Source organism: Anopheles stephensi, chromosome X (assembly GCF_013141755.1).
Source record: "Anopheles stephensi strain Indian chromosome X, UCI_ANSTEP_V1.0, whole genome shotgun sequence".
In the NCBI taxonomy this organism is placed as follows: domain Eukaryota; kingdom Metazoa; phylum Arthropoda; class Insecta; order Diptera; family Culicidae; genus Anopheles; species Anopheles stephensi.
The window spans coordinates 18,637,456-18,661,939 of NC_050201.1; the positions used below are offsets into that span (position 1 = coordinate 18,637,456).

Here is a 24,484-nt window from a genome sequence, read left to right on the forward strand (position 1 = left end):
ATAGATTTTAAAGCCGCATATGACAGCATAGCCAGGGTAAAACTGTACGACGCAATGAGCTCTTTTGGAATCCCGGCCAAGCTTACCAGGCTTGTAATAATGTAAATTGCCAACATCACATGCCAGGTGAAGGTGGATGGAAAACTCTCAGGGCCCTTTGCTACCACCAAAGGCCTGCGCCAGGGAGATAGGCTTGCCTGTCCCCTCTTCAATCTGGCGCTAGAGAGGGCCATCCGTGACTCAGAGGTGGAAACTTCGGGGATTATCTTCTATAAGTCAATCCAGATCCTGGCATACGCTGATGACATAGACATCATTGGTTTGAGGCTCTCCTATGTAGCAGAAGCTTATCAAAGGTTCGAGCGTGCGGCACAGAACCTCGGGTTGGAGATTAACGAGGCGAAAACCAGAATGATGGTGGCACCACCAGCGGCCCTGCTAACAAACACTGATTTGCGCAGGGGTGATGTACGCAGGGGTGATGGGGTGGTCCGGTGGCCGAGGTGACAGCGGCGCCGGTCTTCACACGGCTGGGCCGGGGTTCAAACCCCATCCAGCCCGCCCCACGTACGTAAGGCTGACTACTTTACTTCGGGTAAAATTAAGTCACAGAAAGCCAGAAATGGTGGCAGGCCGAGACCTCTCGAGGTTGTAGTGCCAGGGAAGAAGAAGAAGATGTACAGATAGGTGACCGCACCTTCGAAGTCGTCCAAAACTTCACCTATCTGGGGTCAAAAGTCAGCACCGACAACAACATTGATGTTGAGTTACGCGCACGGGTGCTGGCTGCCAACCGGTCATACTACAGCCTGAGGAAACTTCTTCAGCCTGAGGAAGACATGGACTCTGTCCAAAACTGACGAAGCCCTCTTAGCCGCGTTCGAGAGGAAGATGCTCAGAAGGATTTTTGGCCTCGTATGTGTGGGATAACGGATTGGCAGACGACGGCGCTGAACCGTGAGCGGTATCGAGGATTGTTGAGGCAGGCCAAGACCGCAAAGCGGTAGTAGCGCCTGATAAGTAAGTTATGTCGTGTGCTAGTAAGTAGTAAGCAAGTAGTCGTGTGCTCCAAGTCAGTCCAGCTTTGATACAGCGGGGTCGCCGGGGTTGGCGTTGGGCTCGGGAGTGGTCGGCGGGTACAGCCTCGTAAACAGTGGAGTCACTCCTGCTGTTGCGAGATGGAATCCGCCGATCGCTTTTGAGTTCGATGTTGACTTGGTCGATCACGGGATGTGTCATTGCTGGGCTACTTGGAGAACATTGCACGCAGAACTGTCCATGTTTGTACTGTCCAAATAACTGTGCTTGTTTGTTTCAGTTAAGACCCGATTCTACAATAGACAACCGGAATAAACCCCCATCGAAGCCATAGCCACAGCAATAGAATCGGACCAAAAAACCTACAACATACACACACACATGCACAAACAATAAAAATTGACAACAACCACCCATTTTCACTGCACAGAAGAGCTTGCCCAGGATATAACAAATAACTAGGAGGAAATGCCTAGTTGATTTTCTTCAATTGTTTATTTTTGTGAATGTAATTTATATTCACCACATGCGGTGGTGACAATACGACATCAGTCCGTCATCATTAATCAATAAATAAATAAATAAATAGCTTAGTTAGGCATTCCATATAAGAAGCCTGCCATAAAAATGAATGCTATTGCCTTATCAACTGAAAAACTCTCTTATTTACAGATTTTACCCTTCTTCTTTTTCTTTTCGTTCGATTCGTCAAACCAATGAAGACAAATGATTTGCCACCGGAATTTATTTGCCGAAATGCATTGAATATTTTTAACCTGTATTTAAGATTTGGGTAAAAGACTCGAGAAGGCCGCACCTAGAATCTTTTGTGTGCAGCACTGTGGCCTGTCATTTTATTGCACAATTGGATTTTTGTATGGTCATAACAAGTTTCATATAAACATTGTGCATTGTTCCCTAATACTGTTACTGGACAGCGAGCAGAGCAAGATAATATACATTGGAAGAAGTGATTTGAAATGTTATTATTCTTATATTTCCTCCTTTTCTGAATATCTATGCCCGTTAACAAGTATCCATCGAACCAATGTTCCGTTACAGTCCGGGAACACCGTGTATGTTGTAAGCCTGGGAGGGACCCCTCCCAGCGTGACCAAAAATTATGACGTAGCTCCTGTAATCCAATATAAATGGTCAGGATAGAGAAAGGGGGATTTAATCGAATAATAAGCAATATTCGTTCGACTTTGTTCAATCATTTTTACCACACTGAAAGCACATGGTGAAGCTTTCGCAACGTGTACTGAGGCTTGCATACTGTTAGACGTAAAACGTATAGTGACGAACAAATTTTGTCAGGGGGGGGGGGGCCTTCTCGAGTCTTTTACCAAGATTTGTTTTTGTTTTAAATACATTATTTCAATTTCGTTACGCTTTAAAGTCAATTCTTCTGTTAAAGCTTTATTGCTAGCTGTGCAAGATGCTAAAAGTTTTCAAAACAAGGGTAGCTTAATTGTGCTTACGTGTAGGCATGTATGTGACTTGAATGCGCCTTACAGTATGCAATCAGCATAACTACTATTTTAATTGTGTTAAATTTAAACTATAGCGATGTGTTAGTGTCGTGTGTTGTAGACTCTTTGCGAGAATGCGAAGCGTTAGACAGTTTCTAAATAACGATTTCTATGTAAAATTGCAAAAAAGAAATTAAAATTGTTCTAAACGAAATACTGAAACTGTAATTTATTCATTGTAACAATTAGCACTACATATCGACACCTGTTCGTTTGCTATTCCACCGAAATAGTCTTATCACTTTTGATAAGATTACACAATTTTTGTATACTAACAACAATGCCAGTGTCTAGATGCAGCTACTGATCCAACAAAGCACTTCCATTGTTCTCATTTCAATGCGATTTTTTCAATGCTTTTGTTCGCTAAATTAGTTTAATCAAAAAAGTAAGCAAAACGTCGCATCAGTATTGGACGCCATTGGTCGAGATCTAGAATGGACAATGATGATGATACAAGAGAGTCTCCGTGCTGCAAACCGTGATAAATGCAAAGGCTCTCACTCTCTCCAATGAAAAGACACCACATGTGAAGTCGTCATACCACAGCAAATGTACAAACAAATAAAATAAACAAACAAACTTTAGCGATTGGAAGCGAAAGCCTCCCTTATCCTGCCCTGCGTGACAGCGCGTTTTACGATTGGCTCACAAATGCGATTGACGCAAAGTCACCTATTGGTCGAATGGTGGGAAGACATGTGTTACTGGGCGGGTGTGTCCGGGGAGGGAGAGGCAGGCTTTTGATTTTTCATAACGATCAAAGTGCAAAAGTGGCGTGATCCACGGGTAAAGTATACACTGTACCGACTCATTCAGCCACACATACTATAGCCAATGAATCAAGCTACGCTAGACGGTGTTTATTTTTACCACCACATCGTACTTCGTGCGCATCGTTATTGGAGCATTGCGGTGATTAGTGGATGTACTACGAGAATTTGTGACATCTTCTATACATCTGGACTGTAAGCTACACTACTCTAGGTAGCCTAGTAGATTCTACTTTGCTACTTTGATTCAACTTAGTAAAATCAACTTTGCAGTATTGCTGCAGAGTTAGTCGAATTCGGAAAGTCGTCGTCGCTGATGCCTTTTTCCTGATTGTGTCACGATCGCTAATTTAACGTTAACTCGATGGAGCTGCATTCTTTTGGTAGGTGAGAGCAGCATAGTAGAACCACACACACATATTGATATATTTAGACATGTCGCGGCATGTGTTCTTTGGCAACGAACTTAAAGACTGTGATATGAAGCGAATTCCATATCTATATCTGTTTTGTTGTCTTTTAACATTTTATCTGGCGACTATCTGTCACCCATATACATATCGCACCCATATCCTTATTTCTGCTCGAACCTTTTCACCACCAATATCTGTCCACCTGAATGCGAAGTAACAAAACGATGCATGTGCAGTATAGCACGCCTCTCTTAGGTCACGGTGTTTCAGGTCAAGTTGCAGAAATGTTTTGCATGCGCCACTCTCCACTATCACTTCCAGGGAGAATGCGCAATATAGGTTCCGCCCTATAGGGTACCCTCCTTCTTAATCCTACTCCACCAACTGATTCTACCCATCCTTCTTCTCCTCTTACAACGTGGGTTGATTGATTAGCGCCCCTAGAAGGCAGGCTTCACCGTGGTGATGATGGGCAGGCTTCTCATGGGGTGAGGAGTTTTGTTTGGAAGCTACGCACAAAACACAACCAAGTAGGTTTACTCACCCAGACTAAGGTGACCTGACTTGGGCATGGAATGGTTTTGAGGGCGCTACTTAATTTGCTTAAACAATAAACAATTGTGAGCTGAAAGCAAATTTTAAGCTCGTCTTCTACCACCACGAGCCATTAGGTCAATCAAATTAAAATGACCAAAGTTTTATTTATGCAACAGCTGAATGTGTTGTGGTTTTGTGCAGTTTTTTCCGTGTTCTCGTCATTTATTTTTTCTACTGATTTTTAATAATTTGCCATGTTACGACGCTAGAATCCGAATTCATATAACTACTTGAATCGTCAATTGGCCCAACAAACCCTCAACGAGCTGACTGTGCTGAAGACAACGCACCTTGATAATTGATCATTTATTCAAATGATTGGAAATTATCATTACGAAAACTACCAATTTAATACCATTGTTTGTAAAATCAATTCATATACTGATACTGATGTACATGTTATGCATAGCTTAAAATTAGTGTACGAGAAAAAAACAAAAGCATCTTAAATCACATTAGTTTTATTAACATGTTTTTTTATAAACAAAAAAATGATAGAAACAATGAAAACATAGTATACATGCATATGTCTACAAATACATATATCATCACATATAAACCTATAAAGACGCCAAGCGCACACGGTGGCATGTGCGCAGATAAAGCTTATTATCGAATAATTTGTATAAAGTCGAAAGCTAGCGATTGGATTGGCTCACACTCTCAAATTCACACGCCAATACATACCCATATTTACACACATATATATACCCTGGAAACAATTGGAGGGGCGGGAGAGGTTGTTAGAGAGACCAGAAGACTAGCTTCCATTTGTTTTCAGAGCGGATTCCATTCCTGTGCTGTACTATCTGCTTCCGGTGCGAGGCTTATTTTTCTAAATATCCATCACACCATCGTGACACTTATAACATCTGCCCACACAACTCTCCACACCCCGTAGCATTCCACTCTAGCTATGCGTGACCGCTGATTCGATGACACTACGGTTGAAAAGGTCGTGCAATCGTTTGTGCTCTCTCGGTTTATCCTTCGCTGTAGCGAACAGCTTTCCCAGTTTAATACGATACTGTCATACGCGTTTTTTTTCTTTGTTTCTGTTGTGGTGGAAATGCTAATGGAATAGAATTATGTTGTAGCGTCAATGCTAAGGACTTTGTCTCTTTTCCCTTTCTTACATGCAACTAGTTCTACGTTTACCAAGAATCTGCGTGTGTGTGCCTGAGTGTATGTAATGGCGTGTGTGAGTGCATATTGGGGAGAGAGTTGTCGAAACATCCTAGGTTCCATAATCCGATTATCCATTCCCCCCCCCCCCCCCCGTTCCTCACTTCCCACACCCAATCCTCACTTCCCTTACCCCGGTTTTCCATCTCGATCACTATCGATCAATGATTTTGCGATCTAGTTTTGCTTTTGCTCCAAAGTTTTACTGCTCTTCGTGGTGGCAACCACATCAGAGGTGCTGGCGGTGTTGGTTACAGGGGTGACGGTATTAGGTGTGCTGGGCGTTACATCCTTGGTGCTGCCCTCCACCGCCTGTCGCTTTTCGTTGATAAAGTTCAGGTACTGGGTGAGGCGCAGCACGGCAATAAGGGTCGCAACGTAGTCGCGAACGTCCTCCTTTCGGAGAGACTTCACCTGCGTGGACACGGTACGGTAGACGCGACGGGCAACCTTGTTTGATAGACGACCAACCGTTTGCACCGTGTGTAGCACCGGATCATCCTTCGCAGAGATGGGGACTGTAAAGATGTGAGGGAAGTTGAAATTAGTTTACATGATGTTGCAAGCAGGAGAGTTTCGCTCCCGCATGAGTGAACAGTCCATTACCATTATCGTCATCCGCATCCGAATCCGACTTGGGGAAGTAATAATCGAGCAGACGCTCGGCCAACTGAGCCGTCGTGTCGACACCGTTCACTGCCAGGCTACCGTACTGCGTGGCCAGCACTTCATTCGCTTTGCGCCACGACAAATCCTTCAAGGATGCGGCACGCTGCTGGGATGCGGAACGCAACTCGCACACCTTCTCGATGTGTGGTTTCACCGTTTCGATGACCTTGCTACGTGCCTGCTGGTAAATTTCGGCCGGTTGCTCCTTGATGATCGGTGCGTTCACCTCCAGTTTGTCGATACCTTTGACCAACGTCTGGTCCACCAGCTGCAACGGGCGATCGAGTTTCTGTACGAGTGGCGCGGAAATGGTAACAGCCCGGCATACGACATCTTCAGCTGTTCCTAGTGCCCACGTCAACAGAGGATTATAGTCTGCAAAACGAAAAGAGAAACACCCATTGAGTATGTCACGTACGATTGAACTGTTAAATGTTTTGCAATCAAACAATGCTAGACTAGCCGACTTATTTCACCTCTTTACGATTAATATAACGTTCATGCATTCATTTTACTCGGGATTTTCCTTTAAGGGTCCGTTTCGAAATCATAGTCGAAGAAAATAGACCTTTGTCTATCTGTAGAGATGGCCGCAAGCAGGCAACAGCGATAAGAAAGAATCTCGAGTTTTGATACAACGCGCTGAGTCGATTGTTGAACCTTCTCCCTTTATCAAGTGGTGTCTTCCTTACATTATCAACGAATGCACCGCGAGTCAACTAAGGCCAAAAATGAGACGCGCGCCGTGATAAGGCTCAATTATTGCGCACGTACTATTTGCGGTGCTCCGCTTTACATACCGCCATTTCTTGGAGATACCTTTTCCGGTTTCTAGCTGCCTTTCGCTGGTAGTATTAAATGGCAAAAAGAAAACATTGTAATGGGCCCGGGTGGTTTGCTCGATGCGAGATGTGTGTGTATAGACCTAGAATTAATAATATAGTACTGACAAACACATACGAAGTATACAGTAATTGGAGCTTTGTTGCACCTTAAGTGGCCCCCGTTTTAGCGTTTGTGAGTAAATCGTCATCCCATTACAGACTAATAAACGGTGTTCTGGCCAAACGCCGGTCACGTGTCACAAACGTAAATCACGAATGGTGTCAGAGAGCTTATTTTTCAGTAATGCAATCATCTTTGAAGAAGTGGCCCAGTACAACAGTCATACTGACGCGATATTGCGCTAGTTATTGCACCTGTTTGATCTCAGCCCTTTTCGGCTGTCGTTACAAGATTAAAAATTTCCATGTGTGTGTTGTGAGGTGTGGTTCAGAAGGGTTGCAAAAAGGTGGAAAATATGACCAATTTTCATCGCAAATCTCCCCCTAACTTAGCTGATAACATATCAGCCGCTTAGCAATATAGCAGACATCATCCCCCTCCATCGATAAATTCTACGGTGTTGTGAGAAGTTTTTGCATTGCTATATTGAACTCTCAAGGCAAAAGAAAAATGCAACCATGCGAACCGTCCCAGGCGAAAAGTCTATGTAGCAAAAAGTTGTTCTGTAACAGGCTTATGAGGTAACTTTAAGCTAGCAATTTGAGTATAGCATTCCATTAGGCAGGGATGCTCTATAAATGCTTCATAGCTCAAGAATCAAGTACCAGGCTAGCACATGCAACCCAAACGTAAGCTTGAACACACCCGACACAATGCACGTCGGGCGTCGTCGTCATCCACGTCATTTTGGGACCGGTTTTTTTTTTTTTGTTTTTTTTGGGACGTACGATGAACTTTGGACCGGACACGGTCTTTCGTAACGTATGAAACATCTTCCGCATCGTCATCATCTGCGTTACAAAGGTCTGTCTCTGTTGGTGAACGCATAGTCCGTGTGTGAATAAATAATTTCAAACACGTGCTTTTCGCTTTTCCCATACGTCGCCATTTGTCGTTTGTGCGCATGTCGATCGCCATAAAAATCGCTTCAAAGTACAGGCCGCCATTATTGGGGAGCCATTAATTGGGGCGGCCACCATTATTGAATGCATTTCTTTTGTTCCTTATTTAAGAGTAGGTTACATTTTTCCAATAGAATTCACAAGTTAAGGGAGCAATAGAGTGTGTACGCGTAGCATGAAACAGTAGTTCCGTAAAACAAGCGCACAAGTGAAATGACCCCCGAATGTCATATGAATTATCGATCGGTTTTTCCTCCTTTTTTCTTTGCATCGAAAGCCGTTCGGTGACTGTGATGGCGGTGGTGCCCAATTCTGCTTACCTTTCACGCGGCCGTACACGTTCTGGGTTTGCTGCCAGGTCGCATCTACAACCGGTAGCTTGAGCATTCGGTCGAGCGATTCGAGGTGTGGCAGAAGGGCACTGTTGTTCGATACCGCAGTGTCCGTGTTGGTTGGTGCGGAGGTGTTGGTGGTGGCACTGCCATTTTCCTGCACTTTGGACGACATGTTGCACGAAGTATGTGATTTCTTTTTACGCAGCTTGAAAGCAGTAAAGGAATCGCTACTACACAGTTTACGCACCACACTAAAAGCGAAAACTACACACTGTTCGTAACGTTGGGAACGAAGATGCACTAGAGAGTTAGAAGACACGTAACGAACGAATAAAATTGCGCTTGCCACCGTGTAAGCGCAAATGGGTCCTCAGAGTTGACTGCACACCGTATCGGATGATTGCGAGCGAAGGAATGAACGAACCGAGGGAACCCAAACGATCGTTCTACCCACTTGCTGCGTGAACGTTAGGCACTTGACGAACCGCACCGCGGTTCCAGCTAGCCGGACAGAGCAAGATAGCACACGCTCGTAGACGCACACACACACTACCCTAAGCTTGTACGTACCGACACAGAGGGTACTGAGTGTGAGCGCGAGAACGGGAACGAGTGATTGCGATCAGGTTGATGAGCTCTCTTGACTATACTGCGCCAAGGCGACTCACAGCGGTGGAGCTGTATGCGTATGCACGATACAGTTCGTATACCGTACAGCGCTGACTAGCGTACACAGGGGTATTCGCTGCAGATGAGATGAAGATACGATGGTTGATAGAATGCCACTGACGTCACTGGGCTATCCCGGCTTATCGCTGAACGCTGAAGAGAGGGTCACAACTACACACTTTCACGGCACCACAGCAGTGGAACGGACGAGAGTTCCCTAGACGAAACTAGTGGCGGCCTGATTTTAGTCAAAAATATTTGCGAGCTTCTTAAATACGCGCGTACATGTCCATACCTTACAGTGGAGGTTCGTCGTGTCGTGTGTGCTTTTTATACGATACAGGGTTTTAAATATTGACGTGTATACACCGACCGGCAACCGTCTTATCGGTTGCCCTCTATAAGACCAGGGAATTGCTGGGAAAGTGAGCGAGGTAGTAATTATACAGTGCGAAATCTAGCCTCAACCCATACGCTCACACGCACACCAACTGAACACCTTTTGGCATATAGCTTCATTTAGATAATTAGTACTTTGCACCTTATTTCGTGCGCCTTATCTCCCCGCCTGTGCTAAACTTATTTAGCTTAAGCTGAACCCAACCTCGAACCACCTAATGGTAGGACGGCGGGGAGGGGTGGGATGGGATGGGACGTTTCGGCAGCCATCATCACCATCACACATCGCAAAACTGGATGTGAACCTGGTCGCTGCAAACACCAGCGGCTTGACGACAAGCTCCGTGTGGGCCTAACCTTTGACCTTGGTGCGCCATTTTGCCTTGATCATGGAGCATGACTCTACGGCGTGTGACAGCAAGCACGGGGTCAGTTTTTTGCTCTTGAACATCATGTGAAGAAACTGCCAGAAATGGCCCCGTGTATCAGTTCCTAATTGAGACGGGCAAGGGTGAGCCAGAGATGACATATGTGTGTTGCATGCAGATGCAGATGAGATTTAGTATAGTTGAGTATATTACAAAAAAGTTTTGCCCAAGTCCGCCTTTATCCTGTGTGTCTCAGATGCTACAGCACAGGACCTTTATTTGTTCCGAAACCCGGACTGATTATGAGTAGTAAACGTAGCAATTTACGGTGCGCTGCTTTAGCAACGTGAGCTGTACCGCAAGGCACCGTAACGCTCTAGGTTCGAGGGTCACATCGGAGAACCGGTCGTTTGTTATGCTAAAGATGGCATGAGTAATCTGATTAATGATTCTAATTTCCAAACCGCTGGTAACAAAACCCGAGTAAAAAAATGCCCTTTGATACTGTGGCTATGCATTAGCCATTTGCGAAAAGGAATTGAAGGAACGAATACGTAAGAAAAAAAGAAAACGAATTACTGAGCGGTTGCGGTTTAAAGTGAGGATAGTAATGGCGTCAACAACGCGATGAAATATATCCCCAAAAAAGCAATTTTAAGATGATGCAAAGAAGATAGAGTCTTTCTCCCGTGAGCACACGCTAACAACACCGAGTGACGAACGTTTGGTAGCTAATATGAGCATGCATGGAATGATCGTGCGATCTGACTAATTCTGATAACGTCTGATTGTGTATTATCAAGCTGAGTTAGTTTATTTAGTTTGAGAGTCTTATCGATTTACTTTACAGAAGTAAGGATTTGCTTGTATTACATGTCTATGAAAAATAATAATATAAAGAGAGTACGTACATCTGTGCTGCATGTCTTTGTCACGAATTCCTTTTTTCAAGTGTTCTATATTCAGAACAAGCAGTAAGATGCATCCGACAATTTCTTTCTTATCTGCAAGGGCATTTCACAGTGTTCCGTCCTTCGTTATATACTATCGTTGTATGTTGATCATCTTTCGCTGCTGTGACAATCAAAAATCTTTCCGCGCCAGGCACAACAACTCATGGAAAACGTATTTTAAGTTACGCTCACCACCAGCTCATGGTAATAATAGCCTGTGATACGCTTGCTTGTACGGTCTATCGATGTTTGATTTACTTGTTTAAACGTGAGACGATACCGGCCACGGTAGACAAGATTGCTTATATCGCTGGTACCGGATTTCGTTGATTGCTTCAACGTGATGCATGAAGGTGTCAATTGAAGGCAATTTAAATAAATTTGTTCATGAGCTTCCAATGTCTATCCAGTGTACCACGTTTCTTGGTGGTGTTTTGATGCTGAAGTGTTGTGCGAAAACCACAAGAGCGGGCAGATGTACACTTAAATGCTAATTGCCATTCCACACCATTCCCATTCCTATCATTGTGCCAGACGTTCTAGAAGTAAAACGTACTGTTTTCTGCCATGCGTGTGTGTGTATAGCCGGTTGGACCAATTTACAGTGGAATAGTCAGAGCCTTCGTGTGCTATGCGTACGCACACAACGGCACGAAGCCCGAGATGCCGTACAGTGATAGACGAGTCATCAGATGGACGCGACATGGTGGCACACAAGTCGTCGCCGTTGCCGTGGACTTTGAACCCATGTGAGCAACGTATGGTGCGCAGCTGCGTCAACTGATTTGTTCCGATTTCCTACTGTCCGGGAGCTATGGTGCTATGGTGTAGCACCGTACGCTGGAACGAGAAGGCCTATGGGCCATACGTTTCGTTCTGGATGGGGAACCGTATCGAGTGGTTGTAAGATAGCGTTATCAACGCGCGATAACCAGCTGCGCTACGTTGCCCTCGCTGTAGATGGGTTTGATGTTTGTCATTTCGGATTTTAGACAAACGCTTGTTATGCCGTTTGTTTGGTTTAGCTACAGAAACATTGGAGGATCAAGCGCTGACAGTGTGTAGAACCTCCAGAAAGGCATTACGCAATCGATACTCCGTGGTAGAATGGGAAAATGCTTCGAATACGTATGACGCAACTCAGACTTAAAAACTGTACGATATTCACGCGAGAAACCTTCCTTTATCTGATAAACTGCTTGCCAACCTTATTTTGAGAGAAATTATTTTCATGCAGTAGATATTAGGGTGCGTCATGACAATACGCCCACCCATCCATACTCAATAAAATAATACAAAATGCAGGCCTAGTTCTGCTATATTTCTCTCTCTCTCTATATATCTCTCTCTATCTTTCTCTCTCTCTCTCCCTCTTTTTGGCCTATCGACCTGGTAGGTCATGCCATTTCTGGCTTAATAGACTCTATCCACGATCTTCTTATGAGTCCTGAATTACTGGTCAGCCAGTTCATGCGCAAAAAATCCCAATCAACGGCGTTCGATTTCGTGGATCAGCATCTTTGGGCTATGGAAGTTTGGTTGAGGTAATGAAGTTGCAGTATGACCGGGAAGTGGTCATAATTTTTAAGCTTAGAATTTTCGAAAACAATATACTTCTTATTACATGTGACGAAACGGTGAAGAAATAACATTTCGTACAGCACGAGCCGGCGTTCAAAATCTCTTCACTAGGCGGTTTGTGGATAGTTGCACAGTTTATCTTATTCGTGGTATGGGTAGTTTTAATCTTTCGGCCTACGTTTTCGACTTCCACACCTCTTTATCCTCCTTCCGTTTCCACTTTCCCGTTTAGTTAGGTTAGCAGTTAGGAATGGTTAATTAGTTAATAAGTCAAATTTGTGTAGCCAGACGACAGCCAAATTTATTAATTAATTTACAATTTCATTATCTCGACTTATGTCGAATCATTTCGCGTTGAATGCTCATCTGCAGCGTATAACTCTGGCTCAGACGAAGGTGTGTGGCTGCGGTGACGGATTTCACGATGTGGATCACCTTTAGTGGTCCTGCGTGGAGTTTGAAACCGCAAGACCCTCCTTGATGGCGCCCATCGGCAGATTGCCTTAACACAGGTTGCCTTGAAGCGAAAGTTGGCACCAAACGGCTGAGTAAACGGTTAACTATTTCCGTTGCGAAACATTTCAACTCCCATTGCTTCCGGGAGCGTGTCAAGTCGTGAACATCGGCAGACGAACGGGTACAGAAATAAGAGAAATTTTGGCGACTAGGTCCCTACATGAGGCTCATCTACCGATTCGCCAGAGACAACGGTCTTATCCTTTGATTCCGCATCCTCATTATCCTTCCAATCCACATCCGCCACTCCTTTTGTTATTTGTTGTGTTGTCTTTACAACACTTACCAGTTTTATGTAGTGCAACGGGTGTTGCGTTGGCGGGGCTATATAATTCGAGGGCGATGTCCATACTGCCGTAAAAGGAGGCAGGCTTTTTCGTCTGTACACACCCGCCGATCGCTTTTGAGTCCGATGTTGACTTGGTCGATCATAAACTGTGTCATGGCTGGGCTACTTGGAGAACATTGCACGCAGAAAAATTCATTTTTGTACTGTCCAAATAACTGTGCTTGTTTGTTTCAGTTCAGACCCACATCACACACTACAATAGTCAAGCGGAGCGAACCAACCCCCATCGAAGCCATAGCCACAGCAATAGAACCGGACCAAAAAACCTACAACACACACAAACCCACCCAATAGAAATGGACAACAACCACCCATCATCCGTCACAACCGAGCATGCTCGGGATATGGCAAATAACTAGGAGGAAATGCCTAGTTAATTTTGTTAATTGTTTTTTGCGCGAATGTAATTGACAGTCACCACATGCGGTGGTGACAATACGGCATCGGACCGTCATATTTAATAAATAAAATAAAACAAATATACAATTTCATTAATAATATCTAGCAATACGGCCAAACCGTCCCTTGCGAATAAAACAAAATAATAATAATAATCTCGACGAGTCACACCTAGCATCGTAACTCAATGATGTTGAGTTTGAATGCAATTTTCTTGCAGCAAAGTCAAGAATTCATCTTCTAATAACGTGTTAGGTTTTTTTTCTCAAACATAATCCTTAACATTAGAACCACCGATTCGAGCACGTTGAAACCACTCTGGATACCTTTCACTTTCATTGTAGGCGTGCAACAAACAAAGAAAAACTTCCCTTAAATGACACTAATTAGGAGCAAAATCAGCCATTCTCATTTATTGTAAGGTGTAAAACCTCAAATGTCTTAACTAACTTCAAAGGGTTTAAAATGGTAGTTATTTATTTTCAGACCTAATCTATCAATTTATTTGCAGAAACCTCAAATGATGTAACTGGCCCCAAAGGTTTTAAAACGGTAGTTATTTATTTGCAGACCTAATATGTACCTTCACGATGCGGCAAATCTTGGAGAAAATGGCGGAGCAGCAGCTCCACTCCTACCATCTCTTCATTGATTTTAAAGCCGCATATAACAGCATAGCCAGGGTAAAACTGTACGACACAATGAGCTCTTTTGGAATCCCGGCCAAGCTTACCAGGCTTGTAATAATGTAAATTGCCAACATCACATGCCAGGTGAAGGTGGATGGAAAACTCTCAGGGCCCTTTGCTACCACCAAAGGCCTGCGCCAGGGAGATAGGCTTGCCTGTCTCCTCTTCAATCTGGCGCTAGAGAGAGCCATCCGTGACTCAGAGGTGGAAACTTCGGGGACCATCTTCTATAAGTCAATCCAGATCCTGGCATACGCTGATGACATAGACATCATTGGTTTGAGGCTCTCCTATGTAGCAGAAGCTTATCAAAGGATCGAGCGTGCGGCACAGAACCTCGGGTTGGAGATTAACGAGGCGAAAACCAGAATGATGGTGGCACCACCAGCGGCCCTGCTAACAAACACTGATTTACGCAGGGGTGATGTACAGAAAGGTGACCGCACCTTCGAAGTCGTCCAAAACTTCACCTATCTGGGGTCAAAAGTCAGCACCCACGTACCGGACTGAAACGATATTCCAGATCTTCCGTAAATCCCCGAATCAGTGCTTTCCGTAGTACGGTCGCTTATCGTTACTGGGCCCATGGAAAAATTGAGAGCCCGATAAGTAAGCCATCTGTACGGCTTCTAGTTCGAGTAGAACACACATACCCGAACGGTTCACTGTTTGTTACTAGCGTTACTAGCGTCACGCCGGGTTTTGATATGGCGATATGATGTTTGTGGTTGATGACATTTCATTTTTTGCCCACACCGTTTCAGACGGACGGGCTTGAAGAACTTTGCTCGGTGTACAAAAATTAACGATGTGTTTGTTGTGGTGGAAAAGATAACAGATGTGATTTCGTAAGCTTTAAATGTGCAAGCCTGAAATTACAACTGATTAGCGCTAGTCATTTCCGGTAATGTTCGAAAAGTCCTGAAAAGATATTTTTGTATAAATAAAAATAAAAATATTTAAAAATCAAATCAATTTATATTAGATTTATACGAAACATTCTAACAAATATCCGCCGTCACTTAAAAGCTTTCAGCTAAGAAAAAACGCCTGACAGTATGCATGCGATGCAACGAGTTTCAAATTAATTTCAAATGCATCGTTGGCGACCGTTATTCTCCGTTATTCGCGGTTTACATGTGCATGTAACTTGTACGTTACAACTGTTACATGAACTTACTCAAAATAAACCTTTTCATAGAAATCGTAAGTCATTAAAAAGCAAAGCGAATAACACAGGTTGCCTTAAAGCGAAAGTTGGCACCAAACAACTGAGTAAACGGTTAACTATTTCCGTTGCGAAACTTTACAACTCCCATTGTATCCGGGAGCGTGTCAATTAGTAGCAGGGCGTCTGTTCTTATTCGCCACAAACCGACTGGGGCATGCAGCCAGGATGGGTTTAGGGTTTTTGGGCTGCTGCTTATGACTATGATCGAAGTTTTGTTAATACTGTGAAGGCACGAATCGGTCACGCGCAGGCAACAGTTAGCCGATTACGCAGTACCGCCATAGTATGGCTAGACTGTCACGCAAGGGAGGCTAAAGCATTAATATTTCTCTAATGTAACACCAAAGGAGAAAAACAAAGGTGTGCTCTCACTGGCTGTGCTTGATCCGGAAGTGATGGGCCGGGCTCGTGGTGGATCCCTAACGTTGCGGTATCCTAGGGCTAGTGTAGTCGCTCAGTAGGTCAGACAGGCGGGCAACTCGGATGCGTAAGGGTCTGCGCACATATTTCTACCGAAAATGCAAAGCTTTTTTCACTGAGGCGTGCACTTTTCACACCACCGCACGCTCTGGAGCACGCGGCTCACAGTGGTCAGTTACGTTTTTGTTTGGTTCGGTAGCGGTTGTACGAGGCTAGTGTTGTTGTGGTGGCCTGTTGTATAGTGAACGTCATCAGTGTGGCGCTTTGCTTCAGTCAGAACGCAGTCAACAGTGGTCGTTAAGTTGTTGCTGAACGTAGTGCGCCCATCTTCAAGACGTCTGGCCAGCCGCTTCAAGAATCTCCGTGACAGGTGGTTACTACATTTGCAAAACAAGCAACAAAAAAACGTACCACTAGCCAACAATCAACCTCAGTGTCAAAAAAAAAGATTGCTTATGGCGGCAAAGAAAACGGAAACCACCATCAACTAGAACCATTGCGTTAAAGCCGCTGTTTTGGACAAGTTAGTGTCTCGCTAGGAAAGTGTTTTGTTGAGTTTTGGAGGATGTGTGCACCTTTTCCGGTTTATGCGGCTGGTTTTAAACGTGCTCGAGCTTGATATGTGTTGATGGGCAGCCATGTCAACGATGGAATGGTGTGATTGGCAAATGAGGGTATCCCTCCACTAAGATGTGCTACACACCATCGTGATCCATTCATTCGTTTACCCATCACTTCCTTCGCTTAATTCTGCAAAGCTTTTGCAGCCTCTGACGTCGGCGGAAACAAAAAGACGAAGCGGAGGCACGCGCCTATCGCTTCTCGCAACTCATGGCTGTGTGTGCAAGTGCACTGCAATTAACCACCTGGTGATCACCGAGGATTGAGCGTGCGAGAATGAGAATAAAGCGCAACGATCCCTCGTACGTTCTGTTGTTGTTTGCAAACTCTTGCCCCGTTCCAACAGTCGACGACAGTGTTGCTGGGTTCTCAATTCGATCGCGATGTGCGGTATGTTGTCGAAGTCCCTAGGACTGCGCTTACTGTTGTGTGCTTTGACGGTGGTTCTTGCCAATGACCCACCTGTAGACGGTGTAACGTTCAATGATTCTGTGTCGGAAGCAAGTACCGGATCGCGAGATGCAAGATTTCTGGCGTTCGGTGAGGGGCTTGGTAGCGAGGAGTTTAGTCTCTATCCTGTGCAGTGGAACGATGATGGAAAGACTACTGATAGATACGATGATGGTGGTGAGCTAGTGCGGCTTGTGGAAGGTGGTTCGGATTTGAATCCAGACCCTTATGAAGTGATAGAGGTGAAACCCTTCGGTTACGGACGCTATGGAACCACTACGAGCAAGTACATAGATGCAAGTGCTTACCAGAAGTTAACTAGCGGTGACATCCCGGTAAGTCCTGTTGGTGGACTATATGACAGTCTTTTGAGCGTTTATCCTACATGTCCTGTTATGTCCTCCCCGTACACAGGACTGACTTTCCAGCTATGGGTAAAATTAAGTCACAGGAAGCTACAAATTTCGGTCCGGGTCCTTTCGTGGTTAAAATGTCAAAAAAGAAGAATATTAAATGTTTTTGAAGCATCATTTGAACCAATCCATTGGATCTGCATTCTTCATTTGTCTTTGTCTCTGTAAAGCTATGAAGTTCAGCCTGTAGGTTAACTTTAGGCGATCACTTTGTTCTCCAACAAGTTGCACATGACATTATTGTCTCAACTAAAACTCTTGCATGTATTAAATGAAAAGTTCGTCGTTCATAGCAAATTAAAACACATCAGTCAATCCTGATTGAAGCTGTCGGTGTGCAGTTGGAACAACAACGCTACCGGATTGGCATTATCAATAAGTATTTGACATTTTCTCAGGCGACAATGATCCAACCTTATCATCGAACAACTATGCCCAGAGCTTCTCCTGCCACCTTTACCTCCATCAGTACTTTATCTACAAAACACGTTCATCTAACTTACCCTATCAATACACATTCCAGCGCACACCGTTGGACACCACCTTCCACTTCGCTTCTAACAGTGAACTAGGTGACAGCTTCTATCCGACCGCGGCGGCCCTCCAGTCGCAAGGTGAGTTAAGAGGCTTAAGCTTATGATGTTGTTGGCATAATGCGTCTCTACCTGTACGGTGCACTGTTGTGGACACCAGCAAACAACACGCACAATGGACAAAATTTAACAAATGGCACGGCACATAATACAAACCCTGTATTGGATTGGTAACGCCGAGTATTGGTAGCGTTGCAAAAAAGCCGTTGCACCTGAACGAGTTTGAAAGCTGGTGAAGGCGTGCGTTGGTGTCACATCATCACGCGCCCCATATACCACACGCCTCGAGGGCCGTTTGAAGCTGTCCCCTCAGCGGTTCGTGACGTCCGATCGTCATGCTGACCGAAACAACACTATCCCTTCAATCAACTGGCCTTTCACTGCATTACAACAGGGTCTTTTTTATTTTACCTTGCTTTTCTTGCACTGGTCATTGCTGAACTACTTCTGCAAACGGCGCGAAACAATTTAACACTAGCTGCTTTGTAAATGTATACCGGTCTTTATGCTCTGCTTATTGAAAGACTCGTCGAGGATTATTCCTTGCCCTAAATCGATGCACAACAAATTTTACGCAATGATAACTACTGAAAGGGCTACAATTGACACATAAATAGCATTAAACAATTCTTTCTTTATGGTCCTTTACGGTAAAGCATTCATGCACTTTTCCTTCTTTCTACTTCTTCATACAATACAATGCATGATGCACTTTGTCGTCACACTGGATGCTTCCGTCGTGTTCGGTAAGTTGTAAAAAAAAATCTGTCCTTCCGGTTTTGTTGGGCACTTCAATCATGGCTACCTTTTATACTTCGCACGACATCTGGCAGGACTACGATGTACGCAAATTACGCACTGGCAACTGCACTCTGTGTATCTATGCAGATGAACCGGTAGTGATGGCGAAGACACCGTCTTTGTCACGTGTTTCAGAGTTCGTTCGTAGTATGCTGCAGCGATTTGGCGTGTATCAGTACATTGAGGCGTACCAGAGCAAGAGCAGCAGCAGTAGCAGTAGTAGCAGTAGCAGTGAGAGTTCCACCCCTGGCACATCCGGTCTCTCATTGCATTTGCAACGAATCATACCACACCGGTTTCGGCCCCACTTTGTCAACACAGCCAAGGGTCTACGTAACATTCCGGCACAGCTCAACGACGGTCAGTTGCAACCGGCCCCAGAACATATTGCAGATGGATTAGACCAAACACAAAACACCGGAGGACTATCGGGACAGAACACTGGAAGTAGTAGCAGTAGTAGTAGTGGCACTGGCACTAGTAAAACACCCGGAACGTCCGGCGGAAGTTCCGGTACGATCAGTTCACTATTCAACACCTTCAAGCGGAAAGTCAAAGCCATATATCCGGGAACCGTTTGGTGCGGAGACGGCAACCAAGCAAAGAGTGAGAACGATATTGGGTTTTTCTATCTGACTGACAGCTGCTGTCGAGCCCACGATCTCTGTCCCATCACCATTGCGGCAGGCGAACAGTTTAACCGGCTGAAAAACAATGGCTACTTTACTCGGTATGTATTCGATTTGCAATAGGACGTTTAAGGATTCTTATTAGTTGGAATGTCATTTCGCCTTTGCTATTCAATAATTTTTAAAGTCAAATAGAGCTGTATTTTTCCAGGTAGATTATTAACCTTTTTTAAAGGTTCTCACAGTTGAACTATACAGATGTGGCAAGCATGACTGCTGCATTTTAAATTGAACCGGAACAAACAATAACCATCTTGAAAGTCTAATGTAGAAAGTTGAAGGTTATACATCTCGGTCAAAGATATTTTCAATACCATAGCCGTCAACAGCATTAAGCTTGCGTTGCTGCCACCGCCACCAGCTTAGTTATACAAAGAAAAACTTTATCCAGTCGTTGAAAATAGGCATCATAACTTTAATGTTACGAATTACAAATTAGGTGGTCTTATCTATTGTACGCCAGTGTATACATTACAAGTACCAAATTACTGATTTCTATTGAAAATATATGCAGAGTTGACTACTTTGCTACGGGTAAAAAGAAGTCATAGAAAGAAGAAGAAGAAATATTTGAAATAAGTCAACAATAGTCTGACAAAAGATAATTTACACAGTTTCAAAAACTATGCCTTAAAGGCAAAGTTGATTCGTTCAACAAAAACGGCAGCAATACAATCGAAGAACCTCAATACGATTGTTCAACTTTTCATGGTTGGTTAGTTTTTAGGGACTTTGAGACATTAGTCTTCATTCGTCTCTTTAATTAAGCTCTTGATTGAGGACCATATATTAAAACCAGGAAAATATACATCTTACTCTAACTGTAAACGTGTTGAATGGTCTGTAATGTCATTTAATCATTACACAGAATAATGATAACGATGAAAGGTAAAATATCGTTATAGAACATTGAATATCACTATACTTCGTTGCATCGAGGGAAGTCCTGTAGCTTAGCAACGACGTCTAAATTCATTACTCGATAATGAAGATACAGATTATTTAAATTCAAGCAATCGGAAGTATCTTTTTGCAGTGCAATAACTGTTGTCTTTTGACCTCACTACTAATCTGTGATATTGTAATTGATAAGCTAAGTTGCTAAATGATCTTACTGTGATGAAACTAATCACAGTTTTAATACCGGCGATTTTTCAGTTTATTTGAAACCTCATCGTAAGAAAAACATTTGTTCCGACTTTACCAAATAGAAAGCTGAACGTAAGTTTAAATTCTAAACATAGCTTAACTGGGTATACTCCAACAAACACATATATGGTAGGCAACTTAATTGCAATGACTCAATACCGATGCAATTTGGGCATCTCTTGCTTTTCCCCTATTCAATGCTTCCAACCGCAACGAATTCCAATTGCCCGGATATTGGCACACCTGATCGGCCAACAATCGGTGCGTCCGACCAGCTCGCTGATGTGAATTCTGCTCAATGTCAATCCCAGTCTCGCATTATGACACACGGATATAGCGATTCATTTAAGCAATATCTGTATCGACAAGCGTGCGTGAGCAGCAAAGTTACTGCTCCGTAACTGTGCTTCATATCGAACAACAGACAATAATGGTCTTTGCCCTTCGATCGATTTTGATTTTTTTCTCTCTCTATCTCTCTCTCTCTTTTCCCCTCTGTACAACAGATCGCACTGTGATTGTGATAAACAATTTTATAACTGTCTGAAGAACGCCAACACCCTCGTTTCGCGGCAGATCGGCTACACGTACTTCAATCTCCTGAAACCACAATGCTTCCGCTTCGAGCATCCCAAGCTGAACTGCACCAAAAGGTACCCTGTCGTGCGTTGTGCGTCAAAGTTCTCGACGAACAATTTGTGTAGCTTAAACATCTTATTTTGCTTACATATTTCGATCTTTTTCTTCCCTTCCCTTAAACCCTTTTTTCATCGCACAGAAGTAAAGGCAAGTGCTTATCGTATGTCGTGGACGAAAAGCAGAGCAAGCAGTGGCAGTGGTTCGATAATCTCATATATTAACCTTCTTTTTTGCATACGGAATGCATTAATTTGGTAAAATATGGATCCCAAGCGTACTGTGTTTCACGACACCCTACGCAGTCTGACGAAAGAGGTTTAAGTACGTTACAACCATTTCACCCCATTTCCTGCCCCATCCATAACGTCCCCCAAACCGATCGCGATGTTGTGGAGTGGTCTATTTTAAAAGTTAACGTTACCAAAATCGTTTTCATTAAGGGCAACCATGTTACGTAGACGAGTCGTTCACCGTACCGTGTCGAGTAAGCTAGATGTAAAGCGCGACCGGCTTACAACATACACTAAGCAAAGCGCATAACTACAGCGTGAAGGGAAGTGGTGTAAACATCGTTTTTCGCGAAAATAAACGTCCCTTGGGCACGCGCATAGTTCACTATTCAATTTAAAATCAATAAAACTGATTGGCTGGCTCAGGAAGTAGAATAATTAGTTATTTCGGCTTACTAAGCTTACTCTCATGCATCAAATGCATGAACAACAATAACAAAAAACAAAGGAAATTGATTAGTTAATTGAGTTATTTAGGGGAAGAAACCGAACATTTAAGAGAGAACAAGGAACGTTAAAAGCAACACCCTAATCGTACTAATATCGCCATAAAATCACGCTTGTAATAGTAATTCATCTAATGTAAGTTTTCACAGTAAAATAAAGCAAAAAAAAGATTATTCTTTTATTGACACTCTCTAAGCAATAGAAAGAAGCCTGATTACGATTTAGTTTTACCATGATACAGAAAAAATTTTTTCCTCATTATAAATTAAACTTCACAATAATTGTGGTTAGTTTATCTGAATGATTTTACCCCAAAAAAAAAACAATAAAATAATAAAAATACCGTTACGAATATGGGTTAAAAATGTGTTAAATTTATAAGCAACGATTAATAATCCTTCCCAAAAAGTTATGGGTTTTTGCCGTGGCCTTTATGTTCAAAAAGGTTTTGTTTGTAGCAAAATGTATTGAAAGTGTACAATTCATCGTAAACTTTCCCTCAAAGTTCAAGAAATACTTGTTAGTTCGATAACGAGCCGTTGTTGAACCGACCACGCGAAGAAATGGTTGATTCGGAAACCTCCGCGCTCCCTTGTTAGAGCTGTTAGAGTCGGAATGTTAACCTTTTTTTCGGGATAACCAGGAGCAGTTTGTAACGTCGGACTCGCGCATCAACTAACGCAGTGTTGGACAACTGGAAGGTACAGTTTTAGGGGTCAAGCGGGTTAGCCTTTTTTTCCTAGATGATCAAGAGAAGTATTTAACCGTGGACCGAGGCTGGCTAGTTTCGCCTAATTCTTCCGATGGAGTGGGGAAACACCAAAGAAGTGCGGAACCAACATCCGTAGGGAAGTCAAAGATGAAACTTTTCCGGATCTGTAAAAGAAACCCTATTAATGAAACACACAAACTTCTCCGTTCAGGTCGGAATTGCAAGTCTCATTTATTCTTACTTGCTTACTTAAAGAATTTATTGGTAGATGGTTTAGAATTAACATTATTTATATATTTTGCGAGACGCAGCTAAAAAGCTTTTCAGCGCTCTTGTCGTGGTGTATGCCAAGAGGCAGTTCTTTTGGTAAATTGTTAGGTTTTGAATGCTTGTTCCTTAGCACTACAACCTCGTGAGGTCTCGGCCTGCCATTGCTGGCTTTCTGTGACTTAATTATACCCGTAGCACAGTAGTCAGCCCTACGTACGGGGAGGCGGTCTAGATGGAATTTGAGCCCCGGTCCTGCCGAGTGAAGACCGGCGCCGTTATCGCCTCGGCCACCAGAATGCCCCAGGTTTTGAATGCACTAAGGCTAATTGTTAGTTTAAACTTACATACTAATCAACAACTTAGGAACTAAATCAAACTACTAATTTAAAACTAGCTAACTACCTTATTCTCTAAAAATCAGGGTTTTCACCTGCTGGTGTGTTGAAACCGCTGCTGAAGTCTGCAACCGGTTGATGATGTTGTCTGTTATCACGTCGAATGGTGCTGTGTTCGCTGCATCGTAGAGCTCCTCAAGCCGTGTCCAGCTAGGAGCGTCCAGGATGAGTCGAAGAATTTTATTGCAACTGGTTTGTATCTTCAGCAGGTTTGTCCTTGCACAGGTACTCCAGACAGGAATGACGTACGTTGCTGTGGGCAGGACGATCTGTTTGTAGATGGCTATCTTGTTGGATGGGTTGCAGCTTGGAGGGTCTGTTGATAAGTGGGTATAACTTCCTCAGTAAGATGAGCAAGCGGGTGGATGTTTCCTAGGTGTGGTGATGGAACAGCATACGGTTGTCGATGGTGATCCTGAGGATGGTCGCACCGTCGTCTTCCACGGCAACCGGATGCTGTCGATGGTGATGTGATGGGTTTGAGGATAGATGAGCTGTTTTGACGGGCGATGGGGGATGATCATCGCCTGGGTCTTGGAGTGGTTGATTTTGATCTTCAAGCTGGAAGCATACTGTCCGATGATGGTCAGCGAACTTTGAGCGCCGTTTCTCAACTCTGCCAACGTCCTACTCTTCGTCGCGATGGCCATGTCGTCTGTGAACAGGAACGCACCGATGGGAAGGGCCGACAGGTCCGCAATGTACAGCAAATAGAGCAAAGGCCCCAATATGCTGCCTTGCGGAACACCGGCTGGTACTGTAGTAGCACCAGAAGCAGTCGAAGAGACGACGACCCGGAACGTTCGCTGTTGTAGATAGTTGTGCAGGATGTTCACCAGGTGAGCTGAAACCCCGAACATGCACAACTTGTGGATGAGCCCGTTGTGCCACACGTTGTCGAACGCCTTCTCGATGTGCAGCAGAACGACAGCGGTGGATTTGGAAACTCGTTTGTTTCTATGGATAGTGTTCTTGAGCCGAAGAAGCTG

The 24,484-nt window shown here is 43.8% G+C and overlaps 2 protein-coding genes and 1 long non-coding RNA gene across 7 annotated transcripts; 1 reads left to right on the forward strand and 2 right to left on the reverse strand.

The window, feature by feature from the left end:
• Positions 1 to 4,801: 4,801 nt before the first annotated feature.
• LOC118512702 (lipid storage droplets surface-binding protein 2) lies at positions 4,802 to 10,806 on the reverse strand. The gene is made up of 3 exons (XM_036057537.1): positions 8,438 to 10,806; positions 6,148 to 6,585; positions 4,802 to 6,059 (listed from the first exon to the last, which is right to left on the reverse strand). Exons 1-3 carry the CDS (start codon positions 8,622 to 8,624, stop codon positions 5,719 to 5,721), a joined length of 966 nt encoding a protein of 321 aa, XP_035913430.1. The 5' UTR covers positions 8,625 to 10,806; the 3' UTR covers positions 4,802 to 5,718.
• Positions 6,701 to 8,431, reverse strand: LOC118513150. The gene is made up of 2 exons (XR_004906422.1): positions 7,011 to 8,431; positions 6,701 to 6,929 (listed from the first exon to the last, which is right to left on the reverse strand). It is a non-coding gene; the product is annotated as an uncharacterized LOC118513150 (long non-coding RNA).
• Positions 10,807 to 15,997: 5,191 nt separating the features above from the next.
• On the forward strand, positions 15,998 to 22,458 carry LOC118512569. Of its 5 annotated transcripts, none has more exons than XM_036057210.1 (5): positions 16,003 to 17,432; positions 18,034 to 18,124; positions 18,992 to 19,634; positions 21,249 to 21,395; positions 21,524 to 22,458. In XM_036057210.1, exons 1-5 carry the CDS (start codon positions 17,031 to 17,033, stop codon positions 21,600 to 21,602), a joined length of 1,362 nt encoding a protein of 453 aa, XP_035913103.1. In that variant the 5' UTR covers positions 16,003 to 17,030; the 3' UTR covers positions 21,603 to 22,458. The 5 variants fall into 5 exon arrangements, with proteins under 5 accessions (XP_035913085.1, XP_035913076.1, XP_035913103.1 ...); XM_036057201.1 differs by having other exon boundaries at positions 16,008 to 17,432; positions 21,521 to 22,458; XM_036057192.1 differs by having other exon boundaries at positions 15,998 to 17,432; positions 19,004 to 19,634; positions 21,249 to 22,458.
• Positions 22,459 to 24,484: the final 2,026 nt, after the last annotated feature.